Genomic DNA, 22,393 nt, shown 5'->3' with positions numbered 1-22,393 from the left:
CAGAATCCATCCAAAAAAAGATTTTTTTTTCTTCCTGGGAGTAATTAAAAGATGCTTTTCTTGACTAATGATCCCCCAGTTTAGGAATGGGAAGTCAATACGGCTTTGCCGCCGTCAGCTTCGATTGATCTCTGTGCTGTTCAAGTTTGAACGGCAGTTCTCGGGGCAGCTGAGAATCGCTGGAACCAATTATGAGCCGTCCGAGGCTGCCCTAATCAGGGTGCAGGGGACAGACGGCTGGTCAGAGGACCCTGCTTCCCTGTGTCCTGTGTCACCCGCAGGCCTGGGCGACACCGTGCAAGGTGGTTTCAGGTTTTTTTTTTTTGGAGAAGGATCTGCTGGGTTCCACTTCCCCATGGTCTTGAGTGTGTGTGTGTGTAAGGATCTGCCGGGTTCTACCTCCCCATGGTCCTCAGCCTGTGTGTGTGTTTGAAGGATCTGCTGTGTTCTACTCCCCCATGCTCCTGAGCGTGTGTGTGTGTGCGTGCATGCGTGTGTGCTGGGGGAGGAACAGCACATTTCTAATTATACGCCACTGTCAGAATGAATCTTCTGAACAAGACAGAATGGACGGAGCTTCTCGGAAAAACAGCTGGGCCCCTTTTCAAAGAATTAGACTGGATATATTGCACTTGGCTTTTCCTCAGATGGAGATAAAAATTTATTAAAATATTTCTTTTTAGTATTACCTTAGGGCCACATTAGCGAGCCCTCCAGCTGTTTGTGCTAGCGAGCACCGCTTCTGTGGAGACAGCGAGATGGGGCGGGTGGGGGGGGGGGTGCGTATCTCTCCTGGTCTTGGGGAAGCAGGGACCAGGCCAGGCATCACTTCTTACATCGTAAGTGGAATTCCATGCGGACATTCCAGGGCAAACTTTTTAGTTTTCTTTCTGTTTGAAGATACTGCAGGAGGTAGTGGAGGAGGTAGGGGTCTGGGTTTTCACGATGCAATTATGTTGAGTTGTTTCTGAGTGTATCTGAGGCTCTCCCTCTGTTCTACCAGGACCACCGCCTTCAGACCGGTCTCCTCACCTGTCTCCGTCTCTTCCTATGATCCTGCTGGCTGCCTCTGATCCTTCTGGGAACAGGTGGGACATCCATGAACACTTAAACAGCCCCAACAGCCCACCCTCTGCCCACCCCCAGTGAAAGTGAAACCTGCTCAGTCATGTCCGACTCTTTGCGACCCCATGGACTATACAGTCCATGGAATTCTCCAGGCCAGAATACTGGAGTGGGTAGCCGTTCCCTTCTCCAGGGGAATCTTCCCAAAATAGGGGTCGAAGCCAGGTGTCCTGCCTTGCAGGTGGATCCTTTACCAACTGAGCCACCAGGGAAGCCCAAGAATACTGGACTGGATAGCCTATCCCTTCTCCAGGGGAATCTGCCCAACCCAGGGATCGAACCCAGGTCTCCTGCCTTGCAGGTGGATTCTTTACCAGCTGAGCCACCAGGGAAGCCCACCCACCCCCAGAGTCACTGTTAAAGCACCACCCCTGGCTCATGAGGTCTTTGCTCCGCCATGGCCTTGCCCTTCCCCATCCCTCACTGTACCCACGGCTCCACCTCCCCAGGGGCTCCCCAGGCTTCCTTTTGCATTCCTGTCTTTGCCTAAGCCTCCACCACACACTCCCCACGCTCCTAAGCCTGGAGAACCACCCCATGATTCCAAGGCCAGCTCAGAAGACATTTCTCCTGAACTTCCCTGAGACCACAGACCCCTCCCATCTCTGAATGCCACTGGGTCCTAGCATCCTTGGCCGGCTCTGAGCACACACACCCATCACTGCAGACCTAAGGTCATCACTTGGCGACCACTTCTGTTCTATGAGAAGGCACTTGATGAATATTTGCTGAGTTTAATTAAAACTACAACTCCCTGGGAGAACTACCAAAGGCAGTCAATTCTCAAACATGTTTTATCTTCTTAAGAGTTGAACAGAATTTAGAAACTCCAAAGTTATGTTGGGCAAGACCACATAACCATACCATCCTCACCAGAGGAAGTTCATGACAATGACTCCACCTGTGAGAAAGAAAGACTCAAATGTCTGTAAACTGTAAAGATACAATATGTACAATCCTGCACAGAAGGGGAAGTCATACACTCAGGAACTTAATTAAAATACTCAAGACAGAATAATAAAAAACTCTTACATACAGTCTTCACTTATGAAGATGAAACTATTACAAAATATTTCCCAGTTAAAAACTTAACCAACATCTTTGTTTCTAATCATTCTAAACAGTTTCTAGTTATGACAGATGGAAAAACAAACTCTTCTAATTCATGGTATTAAAAATAGTACATATGCTCCTTTTACACACAAACAGTAAGATGTATAAAATTAATCTTTTCTCAACTTACTTCAACGTTTTCTGCATTCACACATTAAGCTCAATCCAATTTTCAATCATTTTTCTTTTTTCAGATCTAACTACCCTTTAGTACATGTATGAAAAAATACATGTATGGGAAACTACATACATGTATGAAAAAATACATATTAAAACATGAACTAATCTTTGAAGAATGCCCCTAGTGGATGAACCAGTAGATTTCCATATTAGCGTTGTATCAAAATTTAAAACTGTAAAAGTGTATCATGCCTTCAGTTTATAGGACCGTTGCCCACATGGCATATTACATGATGTAACCGTAACTTACGTAAGAGCTCGCAGCGCCGAGCTGAGAGGTTTTAAGCAGAGAGACGCCACACACCTTTCAGTCCCCCACCCCCTTTCCACAGAGCACCTAATACGAAGAGTAGGGTTAATGAACCGGCTTCATTCTCGCAAGTGAACCGAAGGGGGCACCCCAAATTCATTTTCTAGTGTTGGTGAAGCCCGCCGCCCTGCCACACCATTACTGCTTATTGATAGAAACCGACTTCTTACCCCTCGCGTGGGGCCCACCCATAGACGGACACACAGGTTTCCTTGTCTGATCGCCGGCAAACCACATCAGCGCTGGTGCTGGGAGGCCCAGCCGCCCGCGTCACCGCGCACACACCTGAGACGCGACGGCTGCGCCCACCCACCACGCCTCTGCTTCAGACGCCGGAACGTGCGCGCTCAGAACAGCCTCGGAGACGGGACGGTCCACCCCGCCTCCGCGAAAGAGGCTTTCTCAGAAGACGTGCCATTTTACCACCTCTTAGGTACATTAAATATGCATACTAAAAAACGGCTTATAATTGCTGCAAATGAAAAATGAGAAGCAGAATGGGCTCAAAATAAATGCGTTTTTTACACTGGGTAACAATTAACACTAATGAGGAGCCACCACACGTTACCTACGCCGAACTTGGTTGATTAAATGCATTAGGAATACAGTTTAGAAAATAAAATATGTTTGGTTACTATCAACTCACTTAGTGGGAGGTCAGAGGGGAGTGGAGCCAATGGAATAGATGCTTATCAAAGACGTAAGAATAACAAAATCAAAAGAATCCCAAATTCCATAATTAGTGTTCACAGCACAGCTTATACCTATTAGAAATGTATTAATTAAAGTGATATATTCATCAGGTTAGAAGCTTAATACGTCTCTGAGAGAGGGAGAGGAATCCCCTAAGTGTAAAAACAAACATGAAAAATTAAGGAGTTGGAATCATCCACGTCTGTGGAAGACCAACTTTAAACACAGACATTTCCGGCTGGGTTATCAGCCTTCCCACCGGTGGCCGGGGCAGTTCTCGCGGTGGCTGTTGCTAAGGTCATTCCCGGTTTTGTTGAGCAGAAGGTCACGTGAGCGCCCGCCTCCCCGCACCCCTACCTTGTGGAGTCCAGCGAGGGCTTCGTCCGCCCCTGGGTGCTCTCCTCCCAGACGCTGTTGGCCAGCTCGTTCCCGATGGACGACATCACTTTGATGAGCTCAATGGGCCAGTCGTCGAGGTCCAGAGACCGGACTCGAGAGAGGTGGGTGCCGAGGTTCCGGTGGATCCCTGAGCACTCGATACACATGAGGGCTCCCAAGTTCAGACTGGCCCAGTTGGGATCTGCAGGCGGAGGAAGGGGACGCCAGATGCAACCGGACTGCCGTCACTCACTCCCAAGGCCCTTGGATCTCAAGAGCGAGACGGCTAGCCAGACTTCCCAGTCCAGCAGTCCCTCCTTGGAGTCAGGGCCTTAACCATGCTGCCTTGGACACCACCTGGAGCTGTCTTAGGCATCTCAGGAGGTCTGACGTGAAGGTGGCAGCTTTGAAACACCTAAGGCTTTGGCCAAGGCCTCAGAATTCCCCACACAATGAACAACTGAAAGCAAGGGTTTGAAGAGAAAACACGCACGTTTGGGCACTTCCGCAGACTCCCTGGTGGCTCAGACAGCAAAGAATCTGCCTACAGTGCAGGAGACCCAGGTTCGATCCCTGGGTCGGGAAAATCCCCTGGAGAAGGAAACGGCAACCCACTGCAGTATTCTTATCTGGGAAATCCCATGGACAGAGGAGCTTCATGGGCTACAGTCCAAGGGTCGCAGAGAGTCAGACACGACTGAACGACTAACACGCACAGTGGGCAAACCCCTTGAGCAAGCAGACACACAGGGAAAGGAAATGAGGCATGACTGGGTGTCTCTTGTGGATGGCTGCTGATGCAGGGAAGGAGAAGGAAAGAGAGGGACAGCTGGTCATTCCCAAAGCTGCAGTGTCCCCGGTAATCTCCTGCATCCGGGGCACATCAGCGTTCTTAGTGGCATGGTGGGTGTGCTTGCAAACTTCAAAGATGAAAGAGGGGCTCACCACAATGAGAACGTCTGACTCTCAGTGATCTTACTGAGGGGCAACCACCCAAGCAGGTCCCATTTCTCCATCCTTCACTGCTGGCAAGATGGTTAGGTTCCTGCTCAGCACTGTCAACCTTGACTCGCAGAACAAATTGGAACAGGCTTTGGGCTCTGACACGGCACCACGGACATCACGTGAGTCCAGGGAACAGCCCTGGGGTGCCTGGTGTGGAACCAGCTGGCCTGGTCAGGAGACTGAGGACCCAGGCCCAGGGCTGGCCTCATGCTAGAGTCTCCAGCTGATTTCCAAAGATGGGGCTGACCTTGACAGTCAATGGCTTTCACCACTGACAGAAGCAAATAAGGCTTAAATCATCCAGGAATAATCAATACCTTACTCCAGGTAGACTTGAAGAGTCACCAAAAAAACCCAGGTAACTGACATCATATTTATCTGGAATCATTCTATACATGGAAAATGACCCGGGAGGGACTTTATGCTAATTCAACAGAAATCAGCCAGCCATTTATTTAATATTTAACATAGCAAGGCAGGAAGAGGGTGGGGACCATGTGGTGGTGGGGCGGGGGGGACACATGAGAAGAAGGGTCTGTGACTTCAGAAATGGTCTTGGTTGGGGGAAAAGAAACGAATGCCTGCAGAAATAATAATAATGATAACACACAGAAAACCAAATGGCTTTGCCACCGTGTCGTTGCCCGTGGCCCTGACCTCAGTCCCTCAGCCTTCCCCTTGTCTTCTGAGAAGACAAAGCAGGTTGACCTACGAGCTTAGATTAAATCCTGCTCCGTGACTGGCTCTTTGGTGACCTGGGATGTCTAACTCGACCCTTCAGACTGTTCCTGTCCCTCTAGGAGTGGGACCCACTGTAGCACCAACTATTACACGCACAAGAATTAAGAGAGACAATGCCTGGCAGGACTGGACACAGACCTGAGAGATAACGTGTTTAAAAAATAGAGCTTAGGATTGCTTTTCTCTCCACACTTGTCAAACGTGGCCTCACTCTAAACCAACTGGCCCTGGAGCCTCCCCTGAACCAGTCTCCCCTTCCCATCCACTCCTCCCCAGCCTGGGCACTCGCCTGCCTGGCCCACTCCCAGAAAACTGTCTCGCCCTCCAACTGACCACACACTGTGAAGCCTGTGAGCCATGGAATATTCCCTTTAAAGGGGTCTTCCAGACGGTGGTGGAGACCATCACGGACATGTCTCCTAACGGAGGTTCTGAGAGTACTCAGATTTTGTGCTTTTAAAGATCTCTGATAAAAACACATTTCACGTGATGACTTCTCTTCTAACTTCATGGCATGCATGACGTGGCTTGAAAGTAAAAGTTAAAAATTCAAACAGAAGAAGATGCTTTAAAAAAGTCCCTCCAGGAACATGCAGAAGAGACCTCTTCTGTCTCCCGGAGGCCACAGACTTGGCCTCACCATCCTGCTCTTAGCTGCCCCGCCGGCTGGGGTGGTCTCTCTCCCAGGTGGGCTCTCCCCTTCTGTTTGATGTGTGACAGTCCCGAGTTCTTCCTGTAAAGTCACCCAAATCCTACCCGAGCAGCAGCTGCCCTCTCCCTGAACAAACCAGAGCCGCTCAGCCGTGCGCCCTGCTGCTGCCCTGGCTCCCAGCGACTCCCTCCCCACCTGCTCCGGCCCAGCCCACCTTCTGCACCAAGTCTGCACAGCGAGACCCCTGGGTGCTGGATGCGGCACAGCATGTGGGCAGCTGACCGAAGCCCCAGCACCTGTGGTGTGATTGTGGCTCATGGGGCTGCCAAGAGGCATAAGCAGGCCTCGTGAGAAGCCAGAATGGAAACGAACACGAAGCATACGCACAGGGACAACTGAGTCACTTTGCTATATGGCAGAAATGAATACAACACTGTAAATCAACTACACTTCACCTAATTAAAAAAGAGAGAGAGAGAGAGAAATACTTACGGTGCCATCAGAGAGGCTTCTGTGTGAAGGGCACTATGTTAAAGTCCAAACAAAAACACTTCAAGGCCTTCCGTGCCATTAAATCATGCACTACACCTTCCATAGCAGATGACAGACGTGGGTCTGCGGCAGCGTGGGCTGCATCCGCCCACCCCACCGCTTTCTGTCCAGGGCGGAGCCTCCCGCCCTTGCGCGTACTCACTCTGGGTCTCGCAGTCCACGCAGTGGGAGTTCCCGCGGATGTTCCGTATCGACTGCAAGGCCATGGCCTCACTCTGGCTGGTCAGCCGCGACTGGGCACAGAGGGAGACAGACAAACGGAAGACGTGAGAACCCTGAGATAAGTGTACATGACTGTGAAATAACACCCGGGAGTCACCGATGGATCGTGACCAAACACAGCACGAGTTTGGGTTAAAAAACGGGTCTCCTCTCCAGATGCCTTTGGGCTTCCCAGGTAGTGCCCGTGGCAAAGAGCCTGCCTGCAAACGCAGGAAGTGTAAGAGACATGCGGGTTCGATCCCTGGGACGGGAAGATCCCCTGGAGGAGGAAGTGGCCTCCACTTCCTGGAGCCTGGCCGGCTACAGTCCACGGGGCTGCAAAGAGTCGGACACAATGGAGCGGCTGAGCCCAGCACACTAGATGTCTCTGGGATGGAGCCCAGCTGATGAAAAACCCATCAGGAGCACGTGGTGAGATGCGACAGATGAGAGACTTGGTGCCCAAGACACGTCTGGTGTTCCTCGTCAGGAGACCACGCCCCATCACACTCTGCGCCTTGGGGACTCACTTCCCATTTCCGGTTCAGCCAGTTGGCACAGCAGCAAGGCCACCGTGCAGTGGGGGGTGGGGGTGCGGTGAGGGGACTGTGCGGGTGGCTGGGGGCATTTATGCTTCAACACGTCCTTCATCGTCTTTTCTGAGAAAGTCACCAAGTACAACGGAGGAAAGAACAACATAAAATGATAAACTATCACCGTTAGGTTTTATTAATATTTTGGTATTTATTCTTCTAGGCTTTTTTTGAAAAAGGCACACGCATAGAGATAGAAGTGCTTAAAAAAAAAAAAACAGCACAGCATATGTTATTTTGGAATCTGTCTAATGTCATAGCATCATCTCTCAATGGCATCACGTAACCTCTGGCATCATTTTAATTCATTTATTTACTGATGTGATGAATATCCAGAAGTTTTATTTTTTATATTCTAAAATTTGATTTTGGAAGGTAGCTGTTACCTCTGTTACTGATTTTCAGTCTTTCGGCACCAAGACTTCTTAGAGAAAGTGTCATTGTAGGTGATGCCATTTTAAACGACTGCAGAATATCCCACTTATGATGCCTTATTTAGGAAGCTTTTTTTGATGGAAATTTAGGCTGTTTCCATGTTTCCTCTTCTATCAAGAGTGCTGTGAGGGATATGTTTACTGCTAAAACTTTACACGAATTCATGATCATTTACTAAAGATGAATTTTTCAAAATAGAGGTGGCCGGTAAAAGGATGTACCTTTTAAGGATTTTAAGGCTCTTGATGGATACATTTAATACAATGGTCAAAGCCAAATAAATTCCAGAGGACACTTGGAATAAGCTTGATGTTTGTGTAAAAATTATTCATAAATTGAAGCATCGTTATGTCAAATTGTTTGCTGTTAAATAATTGATAGCTGACCACTTAATCATAAACTACAATTTATTAATTGCTACCATTAGAGTAGCATAATACATGATTAGGGTTTTATTCCATGCCCAAATATTCAAAGTGTGTTGAACAATTTCTGTTGGCATCTGGAGTGAGTGTGTGTGTGTGTGAGTGTGTGACTGCCTCTGTCTACCTTTATAATCTCTTGGATTGCCACCAACTGATTATCCACGGGCAGCTAGAATACCTCACAGCCCATTCTTTTCCCCTCCAGCTGTTCCTTGTGGATATTATTTGAATGCTGTACACCTGCACGCCTGGTCAGCAAATGCCCAAGGTAAGCGGGTAAAAGTCTGCCTTTGTCTGTGCCCAGCGAGTCCTCCTTCCAGGAGTGGTGCCCAACTGAGAGGGCACACATCCAGGGAGAGGGAAAGGGCAGCATCCTGAGGCTGGCGTTTGCATCAGGCCCAAAGGTGATGCTGGCCGTGTCCACAGAGCAGGGAGCTGGGAGGAGACTGGCAAGGCTGTGAAACAGCAGAGGCCAGCGCTGTCCTCCAACTTCCTGAGTCCGATCACCTGGCAGGGATTCAGGGTCCGACTTGAGATACTGTGATTTTATGCAAAATTTGGAGATGCGTTCTGTCTGTTCAGCCAATTCCTGTGTCTGAAACCGGGTTCTTGAGCTTTGTGGGTGACGCGTGTCTTTGGTCCCCATCAACAGGAGACCCGGAAGCATCCTGAGTTTGCTTCAGAAGCCACATCTGCGGCCGCGACTTAAGTAAAGCCAAGGTGCTCAGAAATGAAAGGCCCTGGCTCTCCCCACTGCGGGTATAAAACTTCTTTTAAAAAGAGGCAAATTACACTATAATAATAATGACTGTGGTCTGGTTTACCCTGGTTAAAGAGGGCAATAAAAATAGGTACTCCATCTTTCTGAAAGACAGACTCCCTTCTTAATGACAAAGCTGAACATAAATCATTGGCAGAAATTCCTTTAAATGGTTACAAATGAAATTGCAGGTTGAGAGGCCATGCTCTTCCTCCCGGTTTCTAGTTGTTCACAGTCTAAAAAATAAAAATGCTCTCTAAGACGTTAGTGTCCCAGAGAAGGGGTTTAAAATATCCAAGCATAAAAATAATGATTTTTGAAGGAATACTCTGATTGGAAAAAGGAAACAAGAAAAATGACCTTTGTATAAGGACTATTATGGGGCAGTAATTCAGAAAATGCAGGTTAAAATCTATTTCTCCTGGCTAAACAAACGCACAAGAATTAACTCTAATTGAATAAAGATACATACCAGGCTTTATCAACGGAATTTAGAAAATGGATATTTTATCTTCCCTGAACTCACTGTACACTCATATACATGCATGCACTTTTCATGGAAGACAGTACAACAGTTTCCTAACTTGACATGGATTTGAACTGGGGTGGGGGGGGGTTGGCATTTGTGAGAATGGAACAGGGCTTCTTTTTAAACCAGCACTTCTTTTCCTGAGGGTGTTCTGCCTAAAAACGGATGTGGACTCATAAGCCGCAAGGATCCAAAAGATTCCATCCTCTACAATTAAAGGTCAGTACTTTACATTTGGGATGACTTTGAGAGAGAAAAAGATTTAAAACAGGATACTCTGCCATGCTGAGCTAAGATACTAATATAAGATACAGGACACGCATCGACACAATGTTTCATTATCTTCTTGATCACTTTCCTTTCTGCTTGGAAAAAGTGAAGGTTTTTGTGCTCATCTCACAGCCTCACAGGATGCACCCCATCTCCCACCCCCGTCCGTTTCCCTTTCAGGATCAGTGGCTCCTGGTTTCTGGGGGTGGGCTGGGGTGGGGGCCTGGGGCAGGCTGCTCCGGGTCTTACCTTGTTCTTGCTGCTCTCGCACGACTGCAAGCTGGCGAGGATTTGGCTCTCAATGGCCTGGACCCACGCGTCTCGCTCCTCGTATGTGGTGGCTTCAAAGTGCCACGTCTGGCCAGTGAGGGACACAATGATAAACTCAAAGTTTTCTTCTTGCTCTGAAACACAGAAGAGTGGTGGGGATGAAGAGTTTAGCTTTCATGAGACCAAGGCCCCTCCGCCAAGTCCCCGGTCATGAAAGGGCCTTTGGGTTCAATCGCACCTGCATGGGGCCGCGGGCACGCACAGGACCGGCCGCCCCGCCGCGGAGATCTGAACCCGCACACCTCCAAACACTCCGGATTCGGTTCCTAAAGCCAGCGTGGCTTAGCTGGGTTTCAATCAATGCTCAGGGGAGGAGGAAAAAGGAAAACCAGCGTGTGATGTCAGCGCCTCTGTGCTGGGCACAGATGAAGCGACTCGGGGATATTGTATTGTAACTGGTGCTCTTGATATTGTAAGTTGGTGCCGGGCTCTGAAATTGACAGCGGGCTGAAAATCAAGTGAACCCTGCTCATCTCAGGGTGCAATTTAATTTCTTTATAAGCACCTGGCCCCGATCCACAGATAACACCAGAGCAAAGAGGGAGGCCTTGCGGGCGCCTGTCATTTCAGGGCAGAAGACCAGGTTCGCTGGGGAGACTCAGGCTGAAGAGCGAGCAAAATACCAGGGGATCCGAAGGGGGACCTTGTGGACCAGGAAGAGGAGCCCCGATGTTCAAATTCCTGCCCCGCCACCTGGCACGCCGGAGTCTGGACGAGCTCTCTACCCGTCCTAGGCTCATTTCCTCACCCTCACAATGGGGGCAACCCACCTTCTCAGTGCGCTTTCCAGCAGCTAAATGATGTGCACAACTCAGGCCCTCAAGGGTCTGGGCCACGGGACGCCCCCAGCGGTGCTGGTGCACGTCTCTGCCCTCATCTACCCTCCCGCCTCCGACGTGTGCAGACGCCACAGCCGGCTGCAGCGAACCGTGAGGACGTCTGCACGTGGACTTCCAGGCACCACGTCTCAGACAAGCGGTAGTGTCCCATCACGGGCTGCTGGACGATGTGGTATCACCATCTCCCAGGCGAGCGATCATTATCAATAATGCACATGACCCAGCGCCCATCTGGCGGACTGCTGCTCGAGTCTGTTGCCTCTGACACCCACACGTGGCCATTCTTTCTGCTCACATCTGACAAACGCCTGTCTGCTCTGTTCTGCCACACGCCTGGCTCCTTCAGCCTGTGTCCCAGGCACCCCTCATGGCCTCTGACCTCTGAGGGTTCCATACTGTCTGGGCTGGCCCCACGCCTTCTCAAGGCCCCACCTCACTGGCAGCCCATCAGCCTCTGACAGGAGGATGCTCCCTCGGCCTCCGAAGCACCTGCAACCACCTGCAGGCCCCTCTCCACCTCCCCTTTGGTCTCAGAAGAGAGGCAGCTCTTACTCCTGTGACTGAGAGACCCTCTCACCTGACCTCACCGATCCCGGGCAGGTGGGGACCAAATGCTCGTGTCTGTGTCGGCCACACCATACCTGGGGCCAGGGGACCGCTTCCCTAGACAAACACCGACTGCCACGGAAACAGGGCCGCACCACCTTTTCACGAGTCTTTGTGTATTCTGATGACAAGAGTATCATGTTCTGCTCAACATCAGCATCGCTGCTCTCGCAGGGTTTAACCTGCTGGTGGGGGAGGCCCCAGTCTGCGGATCCTGCTCTGAACAGCTGGTGGAAGGGGGTCAGGGCCTTCCCAGTCATGTTTCTCGGACAAGAGGACCCACGACTCCCATCAGCTTCTCACACGTCTGTGACCCTCCCTCCCAGCAACTGTTCAGAGCTCCTGTGACGAGGGTGCTTTGTGGTGGTGTGGAAGAGCGCTGGCAGAAAAGGAGCAGGTTGCAGGCCCACCCCCCAAAAGGGGCCAAACTGGGCATCACGTGGAGCAGACCCAGGACAGCCCAGCGAAGGGGCTGAACAGGAGGGTCCATGAAGTGGGAGGGGAAGGGCGGCTGGGATGCAACCAGACATCCGAAGCTGGGAAAACTCTCTTCCAAGAGCCGGAGTGGAATCAAGATATTTTCATATAAAAACGGAAAGACCCAATGACCGAGCACCACCCTTCCCTAATGGAACTGTAGAATTCTGAAGATTCTACAAAGGAGGTTTGAGCCAGATGGGTTGGTGAGCAAATGCATAGATACATATGTAGATACGTCTAAACAAAAAATATACCAAATGCTAATTCTCTTATCATGTCTAATTTGAGGAAAGTACCCAATTCTAGAGAAATTAAAGTGGAGATGGGGACCCAGGAGTGAAAATGCCCTAGGATTTCGCATTGTTACCCAGGAGAGTTAAGGACTAACTTTAGACCTTGGTAGATTAGATACACATGAGAAAATCCCAGGGTTCACCTCTATGAGAAAAGAAGTAGTAAGTATGACTCCCTAACAAAGAAGACGGAAATTTAAAATATGATTAAAATCTTTTATCAAACCAGGAACAGAAGGGAATCCTCTTTCCGTGGACAAAGCGCAGCTATGCAAACCCAAAGAACATTATTCTTAAGGATGAAATGTTAGATGCGATCATCTCACATCAGTTAAGGGAAACCCCAAGGAATCTACAAATGAGGAGAAATAATACTCGCAGTTAGTAAATGGGCAAGATAGAGGACCAATATAATGAAACGTTCATTGCATTTCTGTGTACAAGGTCTAACAGAAATTGCATTTAGATGTACCTGTTTATAAATTCATTTCTTTTCATCTGTGAGGGGAGGGAAGGATACAAAGAAATGTGAATGAGCCAAACAATTCCCTAAAAGTCACGATACAGAGGGTGACCTGGGACCTGTAGTCAGTGGTAACTGGTGGGAAAGAGAGGACCTCACACAGCATTTAAGGTGATGAATTAACTCAAGAGCATGAGTGGCCAGAGAGGTTTCACTCGTCTCTAGAAGATGAAACCCTGGGTGGTCCAGTAATGATAATGTAACACCAAAAAGGCTCAACAGAGCAAACGGAAGCAGGGTGTCCCATGCCCCGAGCCTGGTTGACAGCAGTTCATGAGAAAAGGCTGGGATTGCAAAGGTGAGCCGCAGGACCATGCCTGGATGACCCTGGAAAGCAAAGCCACGATTCACGTCATAATTGAGAACCCACTGTGCAAACACTCCAAACTCATCTGACACAGTGTCCTTTTGAGAGGGGGCGTCCAGTGGGGTGACTGTCAAACCAGAAAGGCACACGATTAATTATGTGAACCATGAACACGGGAATCAGAACCCACAGTCCCGATACTTCAGTGGCCGAGAGCCGCAGCCATAATCGGTGGTGGCCGTGACCGGCCGTGAGCACATTGTTTCTAGGGTATGAAGCGTGTTCTCAGGCCCGGAGCTCTCAGCCACGGGCAGGTATGAGTCGGGACTTGTGGTCAAGGCATTTCACTCCGTAGTAGCTCACTAGGCAGTGAAACACTGACCAAATGTTCTCACGTGAATTTTTTCTTGTTTTAACCGAATGGCTTGGCCTCGTCCTGGAGAGGCAAGGGTACGCTCCTTTAAGTCTTGTCCATGGGGGATCAGGCCACAGCTCTGGAATAAAGACGCCCTGGGTGGTGCCTGTGTTGCTGGGATGGCCTCTCCCCAGTGGGCCATGCTCAGGGGCTCCCTGCTGAGCTGTGGATGTGGACATCTGGGCTAACTGGAGGACGGGGCCCAACTCAGCATGGAGAAGACAGGGAGGAGGACAGGATGGACCACCCCCATGCCATCTCAGTGCAGTGGCAGCCCAGCCTTCTTTAGGATTTCAGGCCCTGGTGAAGATGTCTTTATACAGAGCTGGTCAGTTAAGCGACCTCACTTCCTGAGGAAGGGGTTAAATCTGTGCACGGAGTTTAGTTGCAATCACTCTACGCCAGCAGCATCCATGGACCCTAGGCTTATGCTGATAGCTTTGTGTGTTTCCCTGGATACTGCTGGTATGTGGCTGTTTTTCTTTTTGAGGGAGATTAATATGTTGAGAGTTGCTCAGTAGCGTCTAACTCTTTGCAATCCCACGGACTGCAGCCTGGCAGGCTCCTCTGTCCATGGAATTCTCCAGGCCGGAACACTGGAGTGGGTAGCCAATTCCTTCTCCAGGGGATCTTCCCAACCCAGGAATTAAACTAGGGTCTCCTGCATTGCAGGTGAATTCTTTACCAGCTGAGCTACCACAGAAGCCCAATATGTTAACTTCCCTGATGGAGCAGTGGTAAAGAATCCACTGGCCAATGCAGGAGATGTGGGTTCAATCCCTGGGTTGGGAAGATCCCCTGGAGAAAGAAATGGCAACAACCCACTCCAGTATTCTTGCTTGGGAAACCCCAGGGACAGAGGAGCCTAGCAGGCTAAAGTCCATGAGGTGGAAAATGTGTCGGACACGACTTAGCGACTAAACAACAATAATACGTTGACGCTTACAGATACAGTTAGAGTTTTAAGAACTGAATTATATCTGCATTATGACTTTCCTTTGCCTCTCAAGATTAAAAAAAAAGTAAGAAAAAGGATTATAGAACAGTTACATTTTAAATCATGCTACATATGACTTCCATGAAGGAATACTTGTTTCTTTATAGTGAATCTACCGCATGGAATAATAAATATGAAAATAATACTATTGGGCTCCAAGTCTGTGTCAGGAACAATGCTAGGACTTTCTTGGCATCCTCTCATTTACTCTGATTACTTCCTTCTCTCAAGGTGGCCAGCACTGCTTTGTTTCTTAAGAACATACAAACATTAAAAAGAAATTTCTCCTAGGGTATGCAGTGGGAGGTGCAGGGGTCTCCCCACTTCCAAGTGAATTTTTCTGTTATTTTGCCCTCACTCCTGCTATCAGAACAAGGTAATGAGCTCTTTTAAAGGTAACTTCCCCAGAAACTCCTAATCCCTAGTGTTATATTTCTCTTTTTGTGTTTTAAAATTATTATATTTAAAATTTTTTGGCTGCTCTGCTTGGCACGCAGGGTCCCAGTTCTCCCCTACCCACTCCAGGATCGAACCTGCGTTCTCGTCTTGGAAGGCCGAAGTCTCAACCACTGGACCACCAGGGAGTTCCCAGTGTTATATTTCTTTTTAACTCGTCACATCTGGAGAATGCTGGGGACACGTGGCTGTGGACGTGGCAGTCATCAGCTGGGGACGTGCCAGCTGCCATCTTCCTGCATATCCCGCTCTGGAGCTGGCGATCGGTCCACACGGGGAGGAGGGACACGCCCATGGACACCAGGACAGTCACAGCCGGGCATACTCGTGGCCACTCTGGTCTGTGCTACTGGGGGACACATCAACCAACTGCTCTTATCCAAGTCGGGGCCAAAGGACTCCTTCCTTCTCATCTGGGACCTGACAAGACACGGCCCACGGTTATCCATGGGCGGGAAACCCTCTGCTATGGAGGCTGCTACCTGTGGACAGGTGAGAGCGCTGCCAACCAGCAGAGGGAAGCAGGGGTGGGATGGACCCAATGCCCGCCAGGTCCCAAGTCCCTGCAGCCAGCTCCAGCCCCCTGGCCTACAACTGGTTTGGACAAGCTAATCCATTCTCCTCCCTCCCTTTTTTCCCCCTGCCTAAATCCATTTAAATTTCCATCACTTCCAAACCCAGTCCTGATGAATCCAGTGGAGAAAAGATCTGTTCCTAATGGGAGCCTCTGAGCTGCTGCCTGGTCAGCATCTTCTTAGGTCCACACATGGTAAGCCTCTAGATTTAGTCCTGGCTTGTATTTCTACACCATGGAGCTGACACTCATTAAGTAAACAGTAGATCTGGGGACCTAAATACTAAATATTATCCCTTCGTCTGTGTGGACAGGACATTTACAAGCTCCTCCCCAGTTCAAACAGGACGTCTATGAGGTGACACAGCCCTATTCCAACCACCAGGGGACCAGAAGGACCCCGCACATTCCTGAAGCGGCTCTGGGATGCTATTTTAGTATTTGCAACCAGGTAAAAAAAAAATAAAAATAAAGATAATTGGCGGTGAGAGGCCAGTGAGTCAGAAAGACAGAGCATCCCTCTCCAACGTCACCCTCATTTAAAAGGTGAAGAATGAGAAGGCTGAAGTTCTCACTGGCTGCGTTTCAAGCGTTTCCATTACTACAAACTGCCTCTTCGTGACCATTACAGCCGCTTATATTTAATTCATTCTGTAAATATAGAATTCAGCCTGTAGAAATTCCTGACAACATCTAAGGGACCGGCTGTCTCTCAGCCTTAGATACACAGGTGATCATGAAATTTCAACCCCCTGGTCCCCTGGTCCTGAAAAAATAAAAAAATCAAAGCCCGCCACACCCAGAGCCCGAAAAGAAAGACCGGTGCTGTCTCACAGTGTGACATTCCAGGGCTTAGCGCTTTCATAAAGTTCTGTGATTAGGCTCATAGGGATTTAAACAGTTTTCCGTGTTTAACGGTTAGCTGTGGAAAGTCCACTATAATAGTATTTTAGCACCATGAACCTGTCGAAACCAACCTGCCCAATTATTCCAAACGACATTAATAACACCGGATATTACACTAATTGCGTCCAGTTTCTATGCAGACGAGGCCCCGTGGGGCTCATTTCGCCTCCTTAGGGGCAAGCAACTCAGCCATCAGACTGATTTCACAAGAAATCCCTCCTCATTACACAAGTCCGGGCTGTCAAACTTTTTTTTTTTTAAAGGTTAATGGGCCAATCAGTCATCAATTATTTTTGCGGAATCTTAGCAGGCAAAGGGTTAAAGGGCTAAAGGCAGCTGCAACTGATTTCCACTTGGAGGTTGTTTTCAACAGGGCACACTTGACGAGCATGCGTTTTGGGGAGTGGGTGGAAGGCCAGACGGACGGAAGCGCACCTCCTGTCTTGAGGGGTGGGAGCTCCGTCTTGAGCTGCCCACTAGGAGAACGAGGGCCCCGTGCTTCTGCAGAGGCCGAGAGGGTCCGGACCCTCCTGCTGGTCGGATGCACAGTGGCTTAGAAGGGCCTGCGAGATGCAGGTGTACTGTGTATGGTGATGCGGAATAGATCAGTTTCTCTTCTGCATTTGCAAGGACTCAAGGTGTATGCAGACATCACTCATTCCATGTTCTTCATTGGCCAGGTGAGGAATCTGGTCCGTGTTCCCCAGCTCCCCTACAAACCTGGAACCTGGACCCTGATGTCCATCTCTATGCATGAGGCTAAGCATCCTGCCGGATATAGTTAATGACAAACACAGGATGAAAACCTGCTATTTTAATGGTGCAGAGTTGACAGCGTCCAGGATGGAGGGACCACGTGTCCACCGGTAGAGGTGGCCAAAGAGTTGAGGTGCCACCAACTTCAGAGGCTTTTCGACAGTCACCCTTTCAAAGTGCCCCTCGTGTAGCCAAGGCTCGTGGGGAAACTGCCGTCCTCTGCGCCTGTGACGTCTGTTGTCAGAATTGGGATTTAGGTGTCAGGGCTCAGCACGGTACCCTGATGACTGTGTTAATAGCAACGCAAACCCCTGGTCACACACTTTTTTTCCTGAACAGATTTTGCAATGGGTTTCTGCCTGCTCTTTCTTCCTCCTTTCAACTTTCTGTTTTATGTTGGGGGTAGACCCGATTAGCAGCATTGTGAGAGCGTCAGGTGCACAGCAGAGGGATTCAGCCACACACATCTCCCTGTTTCTGCCTGAACCTCCGCATTATCTTTTCTCTGCATCCTTCAGGTCCTGGGCTCCCACTTTTGGGGTTCTCTCTCCCAGAATGCCCTTCTCCCTTTCTGCCCTGCCATGTCCTAACTAGGAGCCTTCAGCTGCGCACTTCGCCTGGCTGGTCTCGGCTCTGTGGTCCAAGAAGGAATGGGATGGACTATGATGACAAAGGTGTGCTGTGCCTTCCTTTCTTTTGCCAGGAAAAGACCTTCATCATTAACCCCAAACAGTCTGATGGAGCCTCAGAATCCTTCCCAGTCCAGTTCTCCAGACTGTTGTTGTTCAGTTGCTGGGTCATGTCCGACTCTTTGTAACCCCAAGGACTCTTTGTGACCCCAAGGACTGCAGTGCACCAGGCTTCCCTGTGCTTCACTACCTGCCGGAGTTTGCTCACACTTGTGTCCATCGAGTCAGTGATGCCATCCAACCATCTCATCCTCTGTCATCCCCTTCTCCTCCTGCCTTCAATCTTTCCCAGCATCAGGGTCTTTTTCAATGAGTCAGCTCTTTGCATCAGGTGGCCAAAGTACTAGAAACTTCAGCTTCAGCATCAGTCCTTCCAATGAATACTCAGGGTTGATTTCCTTTAGGATAGACTGGTTAGATCTCCTTGCTGTCCAAGGAACTCTCAAGAGTCTTCTCCAGCACCACAATTCAAAAACATCGATTCTTCTGTTCTCAGCCTTCTTTATGGTCCAACTCTCACATCCGTATGTGACTACTGGAAAAGCTGTAGCTTCTATATGGACCTTTGTCAGAAAGATTCTCCAGGTAGCCATTATTATTCATCTAAGTTGGAAACCAAGATGGAACACATTTGCTAGTCTGCCCCCTTCCTAGGTCCCCCACAATCTGTACCCTTGGAGACTACGCCAGGCTTGGTCAAATATAGCCTCAGGCTTTTATGCTAATTTGAGGAGTCTTACAATTTGTAAAATAGTTCAATACTTCTGCTTTCAAAGCATATATTCAATAAGCATGTGGTTTAGATATTTTACCCAATTATGATGAAAACGACCCACGTTTAAGATTTTAGCCCAAACCCACCATAACATTGAAAGTCAGCTTCTATTTATTTTCAGTTTTTTCTAAGAAAAGATAAATGTGAAAAATATGGTGTCTGGGACTGTGCAGACCCAAGACCGATAGCAAAAAAAATTAGTTAAAAAAATGCCCTCTTCCACATGAGAAGCTGTTCACTTTAAACAAAAAGAAAAAAAAAAATCATTAGTCTTTACAGACACGCTGGTCATGGTTCTCAGGTAAATATTTTTGCAAGCTCTCAGCTTGGTAAATGTATTTGTTTAGCCCAGAGTCCGACTGAAGTGTTATACTGTGGCTTAATTTAGGACAAAAGCAGAATTCATGTCGTGAAAAAGCAAGACCCCAGAGGGAGGTCACAGAGTTAGGACTGTTTACTGCTCTGCGTTATCACAGGAAGATCCTCATGAAACACAGAGAAGGTTTTGATTTTCCCAACACATTAGACAGAGGTGCGAGGGCAGCTGGAGAGCCAGGCCACGAGACAGCTGTTGTTCCCGGAACCGTCAGGGGCCACGCACGACTTCTAAATTATGGCGAGTGATTGGATTCCCAAATGAAGCCATCCCAGGAGGCAGAAGGTGGCTGCGTCAACATGCTGGCACTGGCTCGGGCCCAGGCACCCCGAGAATACTCAAGGCCCCAGCTTTCAGTTTAGAAAGAGGGAACCCAGAGACCCCTATTGGCATTTACCTGGTTACTAAGCAATGCTCCATACGCTTACCATTTGCTACTCATTCTAACTTACATTCATCACTTTTCAGAGGGCCCCTGCTCTCCGAATCTACTGCGACATGGGGCCCAGGACCCTTCCTCTGCCCAGAGCCCAGAGTGAGAACAAGGACGCTCTGACGGGCAGGTTCTAGAACCTTCCACGCTGCCCCCACCTCCAGCTCTTCTCTCCTGGCTGCAGCTCACTACAGTGATGATTATCTATCTCATCTTTTCTTTGAAATGTTGAGGGCTGGAAAAAGCTGGCAATCTTGCTTCTCTCGCCTGAAAGTCAAATCCTGGAGCAAGCTCCAGCGAAAGGGTTTCCTAAATCTGGATTTATCTGTATGAGATCTTGGCCGTTCATGGTTGAAGATGGCTGGCTTTGGCCGATCCTGCCCTGTACCGACACATTGCACAGGTCTAAAACATCTGTGCTTCATGCAGTGTGTTCCCAGAGATGGTTTTCTATGATATCAGCCTTTATGACAGTTTCGCAGCAACCAGAGCGTACCCAGTTCCACAGTCAGGGCTTCGTCTGCCTCTCTCAATTTCTTCTTCAGCTGTCCTTTGGTGCAGGTTTTATGGTCTCCATTTCGGAGAAAGAAAACTAAGCAGGGAGGAGAGGCCTAGCAACACCAGGAATTCCGAAGCAGGGACATGGCAGAGCTGGGGTCAGACATAGGCATGCTGGACTCAAGAGCTCAGTTTCTACATCTGATGGGTCTTTGGAGGACGAGGGTACAGTGGAACCAGGAGAGGTAGTGAAAGGCGTCTGGGAAAAGGAAGTTTGACTTTTAAAATCCCCTCTTACACTTTCAGGGGCAACACTTCCTGCCGAATCTCAGTTCCCTGCTACGTAGATGGTGCTCAATCTTCTGACTTTTCTTTGAGAGCATCCGTGGCATCTCTGACACTAGGAGCAGTGGAAGCAGTGAGTGTGTTACCTGTCTCTGGACACAGGACCTCGCTGACTGTCCCCACTTTACAGATGGGGAAACCGAGGTGCAGAGAGGGCATGGGGATGGCCCCAGCTTTGAGCTAAGATGTGGGGATGTGAGAACTAGACCAGGACTAGTTGCTTAAGATAGTTCTGTGGCTTCTGATCAGGAACCAGGCTTTGACGATAAGTATGTGAATGACTTATGGAGAAGAAGAGCCTGGCTGTAGCGTGGAAGGTAGCCTCAGATGGTGGCCCCATACAGGTCAGCACACACACGGGGCTTGGGGAAGGCCACTGGGGACAGGGGTTGCTGGTCACAGGACAGGATGCCAGGAAATCTGAGTCCTCAGCCCTGGGGCCCATCATGGCTCCAGACTCCAGAATCCAATGTGGCCTCAGTCTCCTCTAAACCTCCAGGCCAGCAGAGCCTGGTTGGAAATTCTCCTTTCTCACCCTGCCTCAGGGTCTCTGTGACCCTCCCTGGGCTGACTGTCAGCCTGACCCTCCATCTGCCTGGGGTCCAGCTCTGGGCACCTGCACTGTCCGTGGGTCCTCGACAGGCGGGAGCACGTGAACATCACCTGTAACTGAACTGGACGTGGATGAGTGGGGCATCTCAGATCTGTGCCTGAGGACTCCAGAAGGTGGAGAGGACATCGCAGAGTTAGGCGGGCCACGGGCTGGCCTGCTCGTGTCTGCTCCTAGAAGAGGGACACTCTTGGCCGTCCACTGGAGGAAGGGGGTGTGAGCGTGACTGGGGCCCGAGGGACCACCAGAATGAGACTCATGTTTCTCCACAATGGGGCCTGTGTGGAACCATGGTGCCTGGCACCTCCGAGTTCCCCCATCTGGCCTTTGCGCTATGGCCAAGGACCCCAGATAGGCATCACATGCCTGCCTCTGGGGCAAGTTCCATCCACAGACATGGAGTCTACACCAGGGCTGAGCCAGCACTTCGGGCTGTACTGAACCCCGCTGGTAGTTGACTGACATGGCCTGTCCCATACATACGGTGTGGGTGGGCCTGGCACCCCTGGAGATGCTCCTTGTTCCACGATACATCTCTTTACCCATTTACACTTCACCCTGTGCCTTCTTCTGTAGGAGCAGGGAGAGCTGAAAACTCCCAGAAGAGTCCATGGTTGGCCACCGCGCAGTGGGTGATGGTCTGACCCACCCCAGCGATGCAGGGAATGTGAGGACTGAGGACACGCACACGGATTCTGCATCCTCCTGCTGGGACCACGCGGCCGGCTGCCTGGCCGTGCAGCCTGCCGCACAACGTCCGCTTCTGCTCAGGTCTCTCTGTTTCCAGAAACATGTTTCCCTTGGAGTTGAACATTCCCAAGTCCAGCCTCACGCACCAGACTTCAGATACATTTTCCCCTTGGCCTAACAGGCAGTTACGAAGTGAGGAATCGCATCACAAACCTTCTATCCCACCTCGCACGCAGGCTTCCAAGATGGAAAAATTAGAGTTGCATGCTTGTTGAAGGAATTTAAATTTCACCAACGTTGGGAAAAAACTGAGTTTTTATAAAGTAAACGGAGGTTTAAAAATTAGGGCAATATAATACATACAAACGAGGTTTCCAGCTTGGTTTCAGAGATAATTAGCCCCAGTGGACAGAAAAAAAAGTGGAAGAGAACATATTTTTGTTTGTTTTCTAATCCTGTCCATGTGTGTCCCTAATTAGTTCTGTTTAATTTATTTTCATCCACTCCTGACATTCATCCTTGACTCTTTCCAC

The 22,393-nt window shown here is 49.4% G+C and overlaps 1 protein-coding gene across 11 annotated transcripts in view; it reads right to left on the bottom strand.

The window, feature by feature from the left end:
• Nucleotides 1–22,393, bottom strand: part of AGAP1 (ArfGAP with GTPase domain, ankyrin repeat and PH domain 1) — a 559,406-nt gene that overhangs the window by 54,424 nt on the left and 482,589 nt on the right. For all 11 annotated transcript variants that reach the window (XM_025289491.2, XM_025289492.2, XM_025289493.2 and 8 more), the window contains 3 exons: nucleotides 10,212–10,366; nucleotides 6,892–6,982; nucleotides 3,779–4,001 (listed from right to left, as the gene is read on the bottom strand). In XM_025289491.2, the coding sequence (XP_025145276.1) occupies nucleotides 3,779–4,001; nucleotides 6,892–6,982; nucleotides 10,212–10,366 (469 nt within the window). The remainder of the gene's footprint in view (nucleotides 1–3,778; nucleotides 4,002–6,891; nucleotides 6,983–10,211; nucleotides 10,367–22,393) is intronic.

Source organism: Bubalus bubalis, chromosome 6, assembly GCF_019923935.1.
Source record: "Bubalus bubalis isolate 160015118507 breed Murrah chromosome 6, NDDB_SH_1, whole genome shotgun sequence".
NCBI lineage: Eukaryota > Metazoa > Chordata > Mammalia > Artiodactyla > Bovidae > Bubalus > Bubalus bubalis.
Note: the sequence above shows the minus strand (reverse complement) of the source record. Positions and strands in the feature narration are given on the sequence as shown.